Source organism: Euleptes europaea, chromosome 1, assembly GCF_029931775.1.
Source record: "Euleptes europaea isolate rEulEur1 chromosome 1, rEulEur1.hap1, whole genome shotgun sequence".
NCBI classification, from domain to species: Eukaryota; Metazoa; Chordata; class Lepidosauria; order Squamata; family Sphaerodactylidae; genus Euleptes; species Euleptes europaea.
Window position 1 is genome coordinate 168,066,425 of NC_079312.1, and position 16,061 is coordinate 168,082,485.

General features: G+C 48.4%; 1 protein-coding gene across 1 annotated transcript in view; it reads right to left on the bottom strand.

The window, feature by feature from the left end:
• MARS1 (methionyl-tRNA synthetase 1) overlaps nucleotides 1-16,061 on the bottom strand; it is a 31,666-nt gene that overhangs the window by 6,369 nt on the left and 9,236 nt on the right. Inside the window, exons 7-18 of the mRNA XM_056849356.1 lie at nucleotides 14,518-14,627; nucleotides 12,766-12,882; nucleotides 10,269-10,472; nucleotides 9,909-10,110; nucleotides 7,302-7,376; nucleotides 6,696-6,866; nucleotides 6,399-6,494; nucleotides 4,945-5,062; nucleotides 3,966-4,179; nucleotides 1,850-1,981; nucleotides 1,149-1,253; nucleotides 77-260 (exon numbers count right to left, since the gene is read on the bottom strand). Of these exons, the coding sequence (XP_056705334.1) occupies nucleotides 77-260; nucleotides 1,149-1,253; nucleotides 1,850-1,981; nucleotides 3,966-4,179; nucleotides 4,945-5,062; nucleotides 6,399-6,494; nucleotides 6,696-6,866; nucleotides 7,302-7,376; nucleotides 9,909-10,110; nucleotides 10,269-10,472; nucleotides 12,766-12,882; nucleotides 14,518-14,627 (1,728 nt within the window). The remainder of the gene's footprint in view (nucleotides 1-76; nucleotides 261-1,148; nucleotides 1,254-1,849; nucleotides 1,982-3,965; nucleotides 4,180-4,944; nucleotides 5,063-6,398; nucleotides 6,495-6,695; nucleotides 6,867-7,301; nucleotides 7,377-9,908; nucleotides 10,111-10,268; nucleotides 10,473-12,765; nucleotides 12,883-14,517; nucleotides 14,628-16,061) is intronic.

Genomic DNA, 16,061 nt, shown 5'->3' on the forward strand with positions numbered 1-16,061 from the left:
CTCTTTATGGCCTCGGGCTGCTTGCGAGAACCAAGCTTTCGTTCCAGCCTTCAAGCCTCCGCCCCATGTCACTTACTGTTCCAATCTGGTGCCCGGCTGGCAAGGTGCAGATGAAGTCATTGGTCACGACGTTGTAATCAGCAGGAAGGCGCAACTGCCCTTGGATGGCAGCACTCACGCTGGGCATATACGGCTGGACGATGATCGACAGCAGGGCGGAGATGTTGACAGCCACACCAATCACCGTGCCCGCCCGCTTCCTGGGAAGGCAAAAGAATCGCGATTAGCTACAGGGCAGCGAGGGGAAAGAACTCAGCGGCTGGTCAGCACAAAGAAGAGTTGGTTTTTATATGCCAACTTCCTCTACGACTTAAAGGAGACTCAAACCAGCTTACAATCACCTTCCCCTCTCCACAACAGACACCCTGTGAGGTAGGTGCGGCTGAGAGAGCTCTAACAGAGCTGTGACTTGTCCAAGGTCACCCAGTTGGCTTCCTGTGGAGGAGTGGGGAAACAAATCCAGACCACCAGATTAGAGTCTGCTGCTCATGTGGAGGAGTGGGGGAATCAAACCCGGTTCTCCAGATTAGACTCCACCGCTCCAAACCACTGCTCTTAACCACTACACCACGCTGGCTCCACCACGAACACCCCAGAATGCAGCGCAGTTGTGTAGCTCAGCACAGAAGGGCACGGGAAAGGGAGATTCTGGACTTTGGGACATGGGGAGGAGTTTTTTAAAAAAATGATCTATCTGGGAATACCCCAAAAGGTGAGGGGTTGAGGCTCAGTGGCAGAGCATCTCTTTGCATGCATAAGGTCCAAGGTTCAATCCCTGGCATCCTCGCCTAATTGGTACTCGCCAGAGCCAGAAAGCCAAAATAACCCACTAGACAAGACACACATTCATCTCCACCTCAAGTCAGCGGACGGGCTTTGTGTCTCTAGTTCACAGCATCAAGTACCAGGTGATTCAAAAAACCTCAACCTGAGAACCTGGAGAGCTGCAGCCAGTCGGAGGAGACAATACTGACCTTGATGTACCGATGGTTGGATTCAGTGTGCATTAGCTTCATGTGTTCATATTTCGGCTTGGTTCAGCCCAAGAGCAAAATATCATGCATTTTTTCCATCAGGCACCATCTCACCTGTCCGTGTCATTGCCCTTGATGCGTTTCCAGGGTTCATTGACCTGGAGATACTGGTTGCCATGGCGAGAGATGCTCAGGATGCTGCGCAGGGCGTCACGGATGCTGCAAGATGGGGGGGGGGCGGGGGAGAACTGGTAAGGAGAAGCTAGCCCAGGTAAATAGAGCTCACATGTTGCATGAATGTAATGGTAATGGGGAAGAAATGTTTGCATATGTTCAACTCATCTCATTTATAGCTCTTGGGAGAGAGTTCTCTTCTCTTTGAGTGGAAATGCTGTCAAGTCACAGCCAACTTATGGTGACCCTGTAGGGTTTTCAAGGCAAGAGATAAACAGAGTTGTTTTGCCACTGTCTGCCTCTGTGTAGCAACCCTGGACTTCCTTGGCGGTCTCCCATCCAAGTACTAACCAGGGCTGACCCTGCCTAGCTTCTGAACTCTGACAAGATCAGGCTAACCTGGGCCATCCAGGTCAGAGCTCTTCTCTCTTCCCTTTAGACCATCATATTACTATCGCTTGTGCTTGAACAACCCCCTCTAGTATTAATTTATTTCCTCCCTTCATTTTTTTATACCCCACTATTCTCCACAATGGGGACCCAAAGCAGCTTACAACATTCTTCTCTTCTCCGATCTGACTAAGCCAGAGATGGCACAAAGCGTTAGAAGCCGCCATGAGCTGATATCCCTGAAGACATACCGGACCTTCTCCAACAACTGGTTGTACTGCCGCAGCTCCACAGTGATGTGAGCTAGCAGGCGCTTGTCGTCCTGGTTCAGCTCCATGTCGGGAACACGTCCTCCGAAGAACTTGCACACAAACGATCCAGCTCTAGGAGAGGGAAGTGACGGATGAGCAACGGGCGTTAAGAATGAACTCATTTTACAATCTCGCTGAACTCCCAACGTTTTAGTAAAGCAATTTCATGTACAAAAATCCTGTTTGTCTGCTGCATTGAATTTTTGATCACCAAAGGTTCTATGACCATAGGCAGATGATGAGAGGGAGGGCATCTTGGCCATCTTCTGGGCATAGAGTAGGGGTCACTGGGGGTGTGTGGGGGAGGTAGTTGTGAATTTCCTGCATTGTGCAGGGGGTTGGATTAGATGACCCTGGTGGTCCCTTCCAACTCTGATTCTATGATTCTAAGAGGCAGGTAGTCTAGAATCGAAATCAAGCTGCCAGAGCGATCCTGCATTAACTTAATGCAATGACTGTTTGTCAATGTCAAGACGAAAAGTCAAGACGCTTCTGACTAATGGAGACCCTATGACTTCATGACCTCCAACAGCCTTGTTCAGGTCTTGCAAAGGGAGGGTTGTGGCTTCCTTTTACAGAATCAATCCATCTCATGTTGGGCCTTCAACTTTTCCTAGCACGATTCTCTTTTCCAGTGAGTCTTTGTCTTCTCATAATGTAACCGAAGTAAGATAGCCTCACTTTAGTCATTTGACCTTCTAGGGAGATTTCAGGCTTGATTTGATCTAGAACCCACATATTTGTCTCTTTGGCGGTCCATGGTATCCATAAAACTCCATGTGGTGATCAGAAGCAGCAAGCAGCAGAGATCTGAACTCCCCAGCATTCAGACCTCCAGTCCCTGCTACCCACGAACTCCATATGGAGGTCGGAAGTGGCAAGCTGCCGTGATCTGAACACCCCGGCGGTGCCCCATCCGTGCTGCCTATTTTTCAGGTTTGGGTTTAATCAACTCGAATATGTGTTTGTTTGTTTTCAAAAAAAATTCGGATTTGTCAAAATTTCTGGGTTTTTTAAACCTGAATCCGAAAAATACGGGATGGGGGGGGGGGAAGGTGCACTGTTACTGTCTCCAAATAAATAAATCATGGAAACAGAGAGCTGGAGGGTCCTCAAGGGTCATCTAGTCCAACCCCCCGCACAATCCAGGAAATTCACAACTACCTCCGCCCCACTCCCCCAGTGACCCCTTTTCAATGCCCAGAGGAAGGCAAAGAACTGCTCCAGGATCCCTGGACAATCTGGCCTGGAGGGAAATTTCTTCCTGCCCACAAAGTGGCATTACCCAGGGATTGTAAGAAAAGACTACGAGAGCCAAGCACTGACTCATCCCTTCCTGCCCTCCCTCTCATGATAGGGGAATGTTCAGGATAGAAACTGACAATTTTCGCTATGAAAGGACAGACACCATTTATTATTTTCTGAAACTTTATATATAGAAGGCAAAAGGAAAAAAGAAAAAGCTTTGGCATAGGCCTTAGAAATCCGAAGATGCATCTTTTGTTTGTAATGTAGTTGCAGCGTGTAAATGAAATCAAATCCACCAGAAAGTCACCTTGTGGGTTGAGTGAATAAGGCTGCCCAGCTTTACATAAAACTGCCCATCATACTTTGCTTTCCTGCTTCCTGTTTCTTCTAAAAACAACCCACCATCAAGTTGCAGCATGGGGTAGTGGTTAGGAGAATCAGACTCTAATCTAGAGAACTGGGTTTGATTCCCCACTCCTCTACATGAGCGGGGGACTCTAATCTGGAGAACCGGGTTTGATTCCCCACTCCTCCACAAGAGTGACGGAGTCTAATCTGGAGAACCGGGTTTGATTCCCCACTCTTCCACGTGAAGCCTGCGGGGTGACCTTGGGCTAGTCACAGCTCTCTCTGAACTCTCTCAGCCCCACCTACTTCACCGGGTGTCTTTTGTTGGGAGGGGAAGGGACGGAGATTGTAAACCGGTTTGATTCTTCCTTAAGTGGTAGAGAAAGTCAGCATATAAAAACCAACTCCTCTTCTCTTAATGTGAAATGAATGCATGCACACACTCTCCCACAGACATTACCTGTTGACAAAATTGCCCAGGTTGTTGAGCAGCTCCGAATTGTTTTTCAGCATGAGGTCGCTCCAAGAGAAGGCGCTGTCCTGGCTCTCGGGCCGCACAAAGAGCAGGTAGAAGCGCCAGATGTCCGCGGGGATGCCCGTGTCTTTGGCCATGTCCCCGAAGACCCCGATGCCGCGGCTCTTGGAGAATTTGCCATCCTCGTAATTCAGGTATTCTGCGGAGAGAAGGGGAAGCTGCAGGGATCGGTGGGGGGGTCTTTATATCCCTCCACCGCAGCCGCATCACGGCTCCCACATCGCAAAAAAGATGACCTGAACCGGTAGGCGCTTCGTATAGCCTTACAGAAGGGACCCAAACCGACCTGTATCTTATTTATTTTTCAAATTTATATTCTCCCTCATCCCCAGCAAGCCAGGCCCAGGGCGGGTAACAACAATTAAAAACATAAAATATATAAAATACATAAAATCAACATCATTAAAACCATAATCTCAGTAATCTCACTAATCACTTGTACGCAGATGGCCATAAATGTATCTAGGAGCCACAGAGCAATAGACTATCAGCAGTTCAGCTCCCCCCCCCCCACGGATTTCAAGAGTGGGGGGTGGGATGGGGAGGCAAGTAAAGATGGATCCCCTCGCGGCCGTCCTCGGTTATAGGCCTGGCAGAATAGCTCTGTTTTGCAGGCCCTGCGGAGCTCCTTAAGATCCCGCAGGGCCCTGATGTCACCAGGAAGACTATTCCACCAGGCCGGGGCCAGGGCCGAGAAAGCCCCGGCCCTTGTTGAGGACAGCTGCATATTCTTCGGGCCAGGGACCACCAGCAGATTACTGCCAGGAGAGCGTAAGGCTCTCTGGGGGGGGGGGCATACCAGGAGAGGCGGTCCCGCAGGTTTCTTGGTTTCAGGTCAGTAAATATGGGGAGAGAAATGCAAGGAAGAAGCAAGCGGGATCAAGGTAGCTCCCCGCGGTCGTACCTGTCGCAATGAGGTGGCTGACCAAAGTATAGTTGTCCTCGGTACCTAGTAATGAGCAAGGGAACACGACGCTGTGGAAGGGGACGTTGTCTTTTGCCATGAAGTTGTAAAGCTGAACCTGGAGAAACACATGCAACGGCTTGCACTGTGCAAAGGCATACTTCTTCCCTACATCCGGGGGGGGTGCAGTGGCCATGGCCCCCAGGGCTTCTCCTGGAGGGCTGCTGACCCGCCTCCCTTCCCAGTAGCAGAGGCAGCACCCCAGCCTACCTGAGCCTCCATGTCATATGGGCCTGGCTGGCTCTTTCTCTCTCCCCCTTCCCTTCTTCAAGGGGCAGTGCCCTTTTCTACTCCCCCGCCTCCCCAGCCTGTGCTGCCCCAAATGGCTGCATATTTGAAAAGCAATTGTGATGACTACTTAAAAGCTATTCTTCATAATAAACCTCTGGCGTTAAGTAGGGTTGCCAGGTCCCTCTTCGCTACTGGCGGGAGGGTTTCTGGGGCCGGAGCCTGAGGAGGGTGGGGTTTGGGGAGGGGATGGACTTCAATGCCATAGAGTCCAATTCCCAAAGCAGCCATTTTCTCCAGGGGAACTGACCTCTGTCGGCTGGAGATCAGTTGTAATAGCTGGAGATCTTCAGCTAGTACCTGGAGGTTGGCAACCCTATGCTTTACCCATGACTGAGAGGGTCCCAACTTTTTTTAAAAAAAATTGGCCTACTGCTGCTTTACCTAGTCTGAGGACAATGCTTTGTCAAAAATGGCCAATAGTGACTTCATGCCTGAGGTAAATTTGAATCAAGGACCTTCTGGCTTCCAGCTAGGGTTGCCAGCACCGGGTTGGGAAATACCTGGAGATTTTTGAGGTGGAGCCTAAGGGTGGGGTATGGGGAGGGGAGGGACTTCAATGGGATATAATGCCACAGAGTCCACCTTCCAAAGCAGCCATTTTCTCCAGGGGAACTGATCTCTATCGGCTGGAGATCAGCTACAATAGCAGGAGATCTCCAGATACTACCCGGAGGTTGGCAACCCTAGGTGCAAGTGCCTCGGAGAATAGTCTGAAATAGTAAGGGAGGGGAGTCAGGAGGACTTTTGATTCCTAAAGGATGCCGCTAGCATTGGTTGAGAGCTGATGCACCAGCTAAAACGGGTGTGGAACTCAATTGATACAAGGGCCAGATACAACATAAATGTCACTTGGTCGGGCCGGGGACAGAACTCGCCAGCCCAGATTAAGAGCGGCTGCCTCGGCTGGCTCGCGGGTCAGATCAGAGCTCTCAAGGGGCCAGATCCAGCCGGCGGGCCTCATGTTTGACACACCTGAGCTAAAAGGAAGGCTTGCCAGGATTCCCAAAACAGGAGGCTACCAGACAACTCCCGCATAAAGTTACCACTTCACAAGATACCTCCTAGCCTCTTTTCCGAGTGGCCAAGATGAACAAGCTTCTCACCTGCTCCGGATTCTTCCACCATTTCTCCCATTGGTCGGTGTAGTTGGCTGTGATGGACAGATAGCCAATAGGAGCATCGAACCAGACATAGAACACCTGTGAAGAGGAAGTTGCATAGCAGCAGGCAGGAAGCCGCTTGCCCAAATCCGAGGAGCCAGCCCGTCTGTTGCACAAAGGCATCCACTATGTCTCTCCTGCCCAACATCTGGCCTGAAACAACTGGCTGGCTCCTCCCCCCATGCAGTGTCCCAATCCTTATTCTAAGAATGCAAGATAGCTGCCTCCACCCCTGCTCACCTTGTCACGGAACCCATCCAACGGGACCGGCGTACCCCATTTCAGGTCGCGTGTGATGCAACGGGGCTTGAGCCCGTCACGGATCCAGGCCCGGCTGATGAACCTGGCGTTGGGGGTCCAGTCCCCGGTGGACTGGGATGAGGTCAGCCACTTCTCCAAACGGTCTTCAAGCTGGGGCGGGCAGGCGGGGAGATCAAAGAGTGAATTGGGCCCCTCAAAGGGTTGCCAGCCCTGGGCTGGGAAATGCCTGGAGATTTTGGGGGTGGTGCCTGAGGAGGGCGGGGGTTGGGGAGGGACTTCAATGGGGTATATTGCCTTAGAGTCCGCCTTCCAAAGCAGCCATTTTTTCCAGGGGAACTGACCTCTGTCGCCTGGAGATCAGTTAGGGTTGCCAGCTCAGGGTTGGGAAACACCTGGAGATGTTGGGGGTGGAGCCCGGGGAAGGTGTCATTTGAAGAGGGGAAGGACTTCAATGCCAATTGCCAAAGTGGCCATTTTCTCCAGGGGAACTGATCTCTGTCGCCTGGAGACCAGTTGTAATGGCGGGGAGGTCTCCAGCCACCGCCGGGAGGTGTCCATCACACCACTGTTCACATGGAGTCTCACCTTGGGCAGGTCCAGGAAGAGGTGCTGGGAAGGCTTCACCACGGGAGTCCTCTGGCAGACTTTGCACAGCGGTTTCTGATGGAAGGGGGACACAGCAGAAAAGACCATGAAACACTTGTACGTGAAACCCTTGTACATGAAACACTTTAGAACACAGGGCATAGTGGGTTAGAGTGTCAGACTAGGCTCAGGTTCAAATCCCCACTCCATCGTGGAAGTTTGCTGGGTGAGGCTCTGGGCCAGTCAAACACTTTCAGCCTAACCGACCTTGCAGGGTTGAGATAAAGATAGACTGGAGGAGAAGAGAACAAGGTGGGGTATAAACAGTGTAAAAAGGTAAAGGTCCCTTGTGCAAGCACCAGGTCATTTCTGACCCATGGGGTGACGTCACATCCCAACGGTTACTAGGCAAACTTTGTTTACGGGGTGATTTGCCAGTGCCTTCCCTGGTCATCTTCCCTTTACCCCCAGCAAGCTGGGGACTCATTTTACAGACCTCGGAAGGATGGAAGGCTGAGTCGACCTTGAGTTAGCTACCTGAAACCGACTTCTGTTGGGATCGAACTCAGGTCGTGAGCAGAGCTTGGACTTCATTACTGCAGCCTACCACTCTGTGCCACGGGGCTCATAAACAATGTAAATAAATGTAAATAAAGCCTTCCTTTCCTCTATCCCTTAGAAGCTCTTTGATCCCCTGATCTCGAGCAGCATAGTTTTAAATCTATTGTTTGGGGGAATATAAGGACTGAGATAAATTTTTGCCACTGCCAGTGTAGCCTTAGGATCCCTATCACTTAATGAAAAAAAGGCATTATATCAGACACAGAGGCATTAGATTTATCTGTTAAAAGAGGAGAGAGATATCATAATCCAAGATCCTCGTAGAAACGACATTCCAAGAGCACATGAGCTAATGAATTGATGGAACCGGAAGAGCACAGACAAGTCCTTTCCAAATATGGTAGGTTCAAAAATCTACCTTGCGAAACCATAGAAAGGTTAGTGTTTAACCTAGCTACAAAGAAGGCTCTAGAGAGACAAGGAATTGTAAAAAAAATAGGTATAGGAGGGCAAGCAAAAAGCCTTCCGTAATTGCTGAGTAACTTTATTATAAAAGGGAGGACGAGAAAACGATGTCGCAAGTTCCTTTGGGTCCTCATTGGGGAGAAAAACAAGGTATAAATAAATGGATATTCTCGGTAACACCTTGCCACGTAAGTATTAGTTGTGGGCAGGAGAGGGGACCCTGACCTGGATGGCACAGGCTGGCCAGATCTCATCAGATCTCAGAAGCTTAGCAGGGTTGCGCCCTGGGTTCGTACTCGGATGGCAGTCCGCCAAGGAAATCTAGGGTTGCTAAACAGAGTCAGGTAATGGCAAACCACCTCTGAACATCTCTTGCCTTGAAAACCCTACTGCGTTGCCGTAAGTCGGCTGTGACTTGACGGCACTTTCCGCCACTGGGAGAGGGGAGATCTAATCTAGCATGCTTTGGTACAGGTGGGAGTAACATTTAGGGTTTCATTGGTGTTTCAGGGGACATAAACAGAGCAAGATAAAACATAAGAACGTAAGAAAGGCCTTGCTGGATCCGACCAAGGTCCATCAAGTCCAGCAGTCTGTTCACACAGGGGCCAACTAGGTGCCTCTAGGAAGCCCACGAGCAAGATGACTGCAGCAGCATTAAGAACATAAGAAAAGCCCTGCTGGATCAGACCAAGGCCCATCAAGTCCAGCAGTCTGTTCACACAGTGGCTAACCAGGTGCCTCTAGGAAGCCCACCAACGAGACGACTGCAGCAGCACCATCCTGCCTGTGTTCCAAAGCACCTAATGTAATAGGCAGGCTCCTCTGATCCTGGAGAGAATAGGTATGTATCATGACTAGTATCCATTTTAACTAGTAGCCATTTAAATATGATTCAGATTCAGACACCTTTATTGGCATAGTAAAATAGCAACAAGGGAGCATAAATACAGGCACCTGCAAGGATTCACAAACAACAACTGACCAAAACTCAGCCATCAAGTTAAAACACTTCAATCTAAATACCATAACTAGTAGCCATGAATACCCCTTTCCTCCATGAACATGTCCACTCCCCTCTTAAAGCCTTCCAAGTTGGCAGCCATCAACACATCCTGGGGCAGGGAGTTCCACAATTTAACTGTGAGCCCTGTGGCATCTTACAGCCTAACAAATTTAGTACACTCTGAGGATGGGGAAAAAGGAAAAACATGCTAGAGCAGGGGTGGGGAACCTTTTTTCTGCCAAGGGCCATTTGGATATTTATAACATCATTCGGGGGCCATACAAAATTATCAACTTAAAAATTAGCCTGCTATATTTGATCAAACATTTAGCCAAGAGGCACGACCAGAGACCGCTCCGAGTGTCTGCCACATAGAGCAACTTGCTTTTGAGCTCTGCTGTCCCCAGCTGGGCCCAAGAGATTCAGGCAGGGCAGCATCCTTCTGAGCTAGAGATCTGCCAGGACCCATGAAGGGCCAGACCAAATGATTTCGAGGGCCTTATACGGCCCCCGGGCCTGACGTTCCCCACCCCTGTGCTAGAGACACAGGTTCCCACAGCTGCGTAGCAGAGTACCTTGAGTTCAGTGGCATTGATCAATTTGCCGCATTTGTCACACTGGTCCCCACGGGCTTCTTCATAGCTGCAGAATGGGCAGATGCCCTCCACGAAGCGGTCAGCCAGGAACCGGTCACAGTGTTCACACTTGAGTTGGTCCACCGTCTCCGTCAGCAGGTAATTGTGTTCCAGCAGCTGCTGGAAGATGCTCTGGGCTATCCTAAGGCACGAGAAAGGGGCACAACGGCCAGCCTTACCGCTGTCTTAAGGCCAGGATGACATCAGGATCAGAAAAGCAGGGGAAAGGGGGGGGGTGGAAAGGCATTTCCCTGCTCCTTTTTCCCAGGCTGGCGCGCTTCTGGAGAGCGGTTGACTCACGTGGTCTGATGGGGCGTCGTGGTGCGGCCGAAGTAGTCGAAGGAGATGTTGAACCACTGGTAGATCTGGGCATGGACGACGTGGTACTTGTCGCAGATCTGCTGGGGCGTCAGCCCCTCCTCCACGGCCTTGGTCTCAGTGGCCGTGCCGTATTCATCAGTGCCGCACAAGTACAGCGTGTTCCAGTTGCGCAGACGGCTGTACCTGGAGAGGGGAAAAGCCGAGTGCTTTAAGCAAAGGCAGGGAGCTTGTTCCTGCCAGTGAGGACAGAGGTTTCATTTGTGCCAGAGAGAGGAAACCAACCCACCAATTTACTCAAGAGCTCTTGAAAGAAGCACAACATTCCTAACGGCCTCTCTACGGCTTGGTCACAGGGCTTCACCACTGACCTGACCCACAGGAATGGTTTAATGTAGTGGTTAAGAGTGGTGCAAAAATGGAAACATCCGTACATACCTACAATAGAAGAATGGCTTGTCAAGATGATGGAATTAGCGGAAATGGCCAAACTGACCGCTTTGATTAGAGAAAATAAGTTAACTAAGTTTGTAGAGAATTGGAAACTTTATGGACTTTTTGGGTAATATGGAAAAGAATGAATTGATGATTTGTTTGAAGAGTAGAAGAATAAGAATGTAGGTATGATAGAGAAAAGTTTGATTTTTTAGTTGTAAGAATAATTTAAAAAATAATTTTGTATATGTAGTTAGAGAACAGGTTGTAATTTCGTAATTAGATTTATATTCGATACAAACAAAAATGGAAGTATCTTTTCATCTGTGTTTTTTATTTTTTCCTTTTTCTTTATTTTGTTTATTGTAATTTTGTTAACAATAAATTTAATAAAATGTTTTTTAAAAAAGAGTGGCCGACTCTAATCTGGAGAATTGGGTTTGACCCCAATCCTCCACATGACCAGCAGACTCTAATCTGGTGAACTAGGTTGGTTTCCCCACTCCTCCACATGAAGCCAGCTGGGTGACCTTGGGCTAGTCACAGTTCTCTCTGAACTCTCTCAGCCCCACCTACCTCACAAGGTGTCTAAAGGGAAGGAGATTGTAAGCCAGTTTGATGCTCCTTAAAAGGTAGGGGAGTCGGCTTATAAAAACCAACTCTTCTTCTCCTCAGAGGTCAGCAGAACACCTACTCCAGAGGGCTTTAGGCAAACACGTAAAGCAGTTCTATTCAAAGGCTTTTTGCTGATTAATCGGGCAGCACAGTAATTTATAAACCACAGGGGGGTTAAGCAGTTGGGGGTTTGACAATACTGAATGCTGTTCAAGAAGCTGACGTGTTCAATAGATTCTATGGTACGGCTTGATAGCGCTTAAATGCTTAAGCCACCTTGACCCGGCCTCCCGGACAGTTATAAATATTTCAGAGACGTAGAGATCAAATGGAGAATAGCTTTGCAGCAGAGCATATGTCCCACAACATTTGCCATCTGCATTTGAAGGCTCTCAGTCAGTCCGTGCTGAGGAAGATCCTTCTCTGCCTTGGAGAGTTACTGCCAATTAGAATGAACGACCCTTGGGTACATGAACCAATAGCTTAAGATATAATAGCTTCATACAGTCACCTAATTAGAGTGAGACCAGGATAAAATCTACATTGCAAAATTCAAGAGAGACTTTTTAATGCAAAGGGATTAATCCGTCTTTTCACATGCTGGCCTTTTGCAAGCACAAGTTGGAAAATTAATCCCCCCCCTTCTGATCTGCTTGCTAACCAAGCTGGGTATGTTTAGCCTGAAGAGGAGAAGACTGAGAGGGGATATGATAACCAACTTCAAGTACTTGAAGGGCTGTCATATGGAGGAGGGTGCCGAGTTGTTTTCTGTTGCCCCAGAAGGTCGGACAAGAACCAACGGGTTGAAATTCAATCAAAAGAGTTTCCGTCTAGACATTAGGAAGAATTTTCTAACAGAGCGGTTCCTCAGTGGAACAGACTTCCTTGGGAGGTGGTAAGCTCTCCTTCCCTGGAGGTTTTTAAGCAGAGGCTCGATGGCCATCTGTCAGCAATACTGACTCTATGACCTTAGTCAGATCACGAGAGGGAGGGCATCTTGGCCATCTTCTGGGCATGGAGTAGGGGTCACTGGGTGTGTGTGGGGGGCGAGGTAGTTGTGAATTTCCTGCATTGTGCAGGGGGTTGGACTAGATTACCCTGGTGGCCCCTTCCAATTCTATGATTCTGTGATTCTATATTTGAAGGATCCACTCACAGCCTCACCTGCCCCAGCAATCACAAGTAGAAGGGCAGCTCTAGTGGGGAGAGGATATCCTAAATGTTTAATACCCTATGAGGCAGAATAAATCCTGGTTCCCATTACCAACTCAGCTCCCCACCATCACCACCTCCCGCAACTGCTGGAGCTAGCCTGCCAAGGAGAGACGCGGGCAAAACCAAGAAAGCACTGCAGAGCCTAAAACAAACGGTGTGCTATACTCCTGATCCAGCACGCTGTACACAGGAAAGAGAGACAGTAGTGCCTTACCTAGCAAAAGTATCCGCGCTGAGGACGCAACCAATGATGTTCCCAAGGTGGGGCACGTTGTTGACATAAGGCAGTGCACTGGTGATCAGCACATTCCTCATGCCTTCCACGGGCATTCTGGGAGAGAAGAGATGTGAATGAGCCCAGATGCCATTCACAAAAATTTCATCCATGAATGAATTCTGATTTCTACAGAGGGCAAGCTGTGCTTTGGTGGAGGAAAGAATGGGGCTGTATGGGGGGATAAATGGGGATAAATGGGGATTTCCAATTGTGGCTCGGTACAATACCAAGCATGGCTCTTAAAAAAAGAAAGAAAACACTTCGATTAAGGTATACTGGAGAGGTAAGATGGGATGCCAGAATTGCCAATACACGATGGAGCTGAACGCTTAAATTAAGGTATACTGGAGAGGCTGACGTGATGGTAGAATAACCAATACGTGATGGAGCTAAACCAGGGGTGTCGAACTCATTTGTTATGAGGCCCAAATATGACATAAATGTCATTTGGTCAGGCCGGGCTATGCCTCGCCAGCCCAGATTGAGAGGGGGTCGCTGCCTCGGCTGGCTCATGGGCCGGATCAGAGCTCTCAAGGGGCCGGATCTGGCCCCCGGGCCTTATGTTTGACACCCCTGAGCTGAACGCTGAAATTAAGGTATACTGGAGAGGCCGGCGTAGTGGTAGAATAACCAATACGTGATGGAGCTGAACGCTTATATTAAGGTATACTGGTGAGGTAAATGGGATGCTACAATAACCAGTATGCAATGGAGCTAAAAGGTTTCCTAAAAATGTTTTACAGATAGAGGTGAGCCGTTCGCAGATTTACGGCAGTGCTCCAAAGCAATCGCACAGGGCACTCCTGTGTATATCTACTGTTTACTGTGAGACATTGTGCGTGCCACTGATTAACAGAGGGCTCACAACAACCAGTGCTATACTGCAGAATCTTTATGGATTATTAAATACCATGTCAAAATTATTGGTATTAGTAATCTGTATAGTTTCAGCAACGCAAACGGGCTGTCTTCCCTGGGCTCTTCATCAATCTCTTGCCCCAAATGCCGAAACGGTTTTGCTCTTTGCTCGTTAAAAGTTGCAGACCTCTACCCCCAAGACAGCTAGGGTGCCCACAACAATAAGAAGTTAGACAGATCAGCATGTGTTGTCTTCGGCAATTACACTGAGTCTGATAATACGAAGGCTTTTCTTTTTGACAGTCAGATTTCCATATCAGGTTCTGTGCAAAAAACTTTCAAGCATCTTCACAGAAACATCCACATAAAGGACGGGGGTTTATGTGCAATGCCTGACACTACAGATTATGCCCAACCCACCAAAAACCTCAAATATCTTGTATCTGAGCAACTGTATGCAAAATTAAGCAAAAGAAAAACTACATGGGGAGACATGAAGACGTTCTGAGGGCGTTACATTCACAAAGCTTGTCTCTATATATTTTTTAAAAATGCATGAGATTTCCAAAAGTTATTTCAAGAGTACAATTTCGCACAGAATGTGAACTCTTTTTCAGCAGAGAGTACACCTATGCTAAAGCTCCCTCGGGAACAAAGAGAACCGCAGTAATTCGAGTAAAACCACAGAGCCAGGAATCACACTGCACCGTTTGGAACTCGAGATCATTAAAAAAAATGGGTGAGAAAGCCACACGCGAAACATAGCTCCGGCCTTGTTTATTTTCAGTGCCCCCTGTACGGTTTCCACTAAAGCATTTGCAAGGGACCTACACAGGCTGCTGCGGCTTCCAGGCCTTGGGGAGGGCAGCTGCCCCTCTGCTCCAGACTTCCGCGACCGCCGTGATCTCCTCCTCAGACAGGCGCTGAAGAGATTCTTCCTCCTAGAAAGACGGTAAAAAAATGGATGCCTAAAACCTATTGCAGAAGGAGGTTTGTTTTAGCTATTATTTTAGCTGTGAGCCGCCTTGAGCAGGTCTCTGCAGAGGAGACATATAAATCTCCAAATACACGGACACAAAATTTAAATGTAAAGTCTTCCCTATCTGGTTTTCCCTTTCTTTCTTTTCTGTACTCCTTAAAAAAAATGAATAAAAATTATTTTAAAAATAAAAATAAATCTCCAAATAAAGTATAAGTGACTACGAGGATGAGCTGTACTTTGGTTGTTGAGTCAAATCTCAGCCACAAACTTACTAGGTGTCTTCTAGCAAGTCAGTTTCCCTCAGCCTAAGTCTTCCATTTGCTACGGGAGTGGGTGGGTAATACTGGCTGGCCTTACAAGGCCATTATTACTGTGGTAACATACGTGAAATAGCCCCATGGCGCAGAGTGGTAAGCTGCAGTACTGCAGTCCAAGCTCTGCTCACGACCTGAGTTTGATCCCGACAGAAGTTGGTTTCAGGTAGCCGGCTCAAGGTTGACTCAGCCTTCCGTCCTTCCGAGGTCGGTAAAATGAGTACCTGGCTTGCTGGGGGTAAAGGGAAGATGACTGGGGGAGGCACTGGCAAACCACCCTGTAAACACAGTCTGCCTAGGAAACATCGGGATGTGATGTCACCCCATGGGTCAGGAATGACCCGGTGCTTGCACAGGGGACCTTGACCTAACATACGTGAAGTATTTTGACCCAGAAAACACCACATAAATGTTAAGCATCATTATTAAAGTCTGCACATTATTATTAACATCTGTGCATTATTATTAGAATCAATCCCCAGCATCTCCAGTTAAAGGAACTAGGTAAGTAGGTGATGTGAAAGACCCCTGGCTGAGACCCTGGAGAATCGCTGCCGGTCTGAGTAGGGTCTGATTCAGTATAAGGCAGCTTCATGTGTTCATGTGTACTTCAGTGAGGTTTATATCTCAGCTTTTCCGCAACTATGGAGTTGCTAGGGTATGCAGAAACCCTGGCTTGCCCTTAAAATGTATTTTATTCAAAACATTTTTATCCCACCTTATCTCCTCAGACTCAAGGCAGCTAAAGTAGCCAGAACTCAAGAAACACATTTCCTTTACCAGAGTCAGGGGTCCAATATCAAACCATTTCACAGTAAAGGTGAACCAAATATTCATAAAACACAAAACACAATCATACTCCATGAGGACACAGGCCTAATTCACACAACCACCGGACAAAGTGGGAACTGGATCTTGGTGGTGGAAAGTGCCATCAAGTCACAGCCGACTTACGGCAACTCCATAGTGTTTTCAAGGAAAGAGACATTCAGAAGAAGAAGAGCTGGTTTTTATAGGCCAACTTTCTCTACCACTTAAGGGAGACTCAAACTGGCTTACAATCACCTTCATTTCCCCTC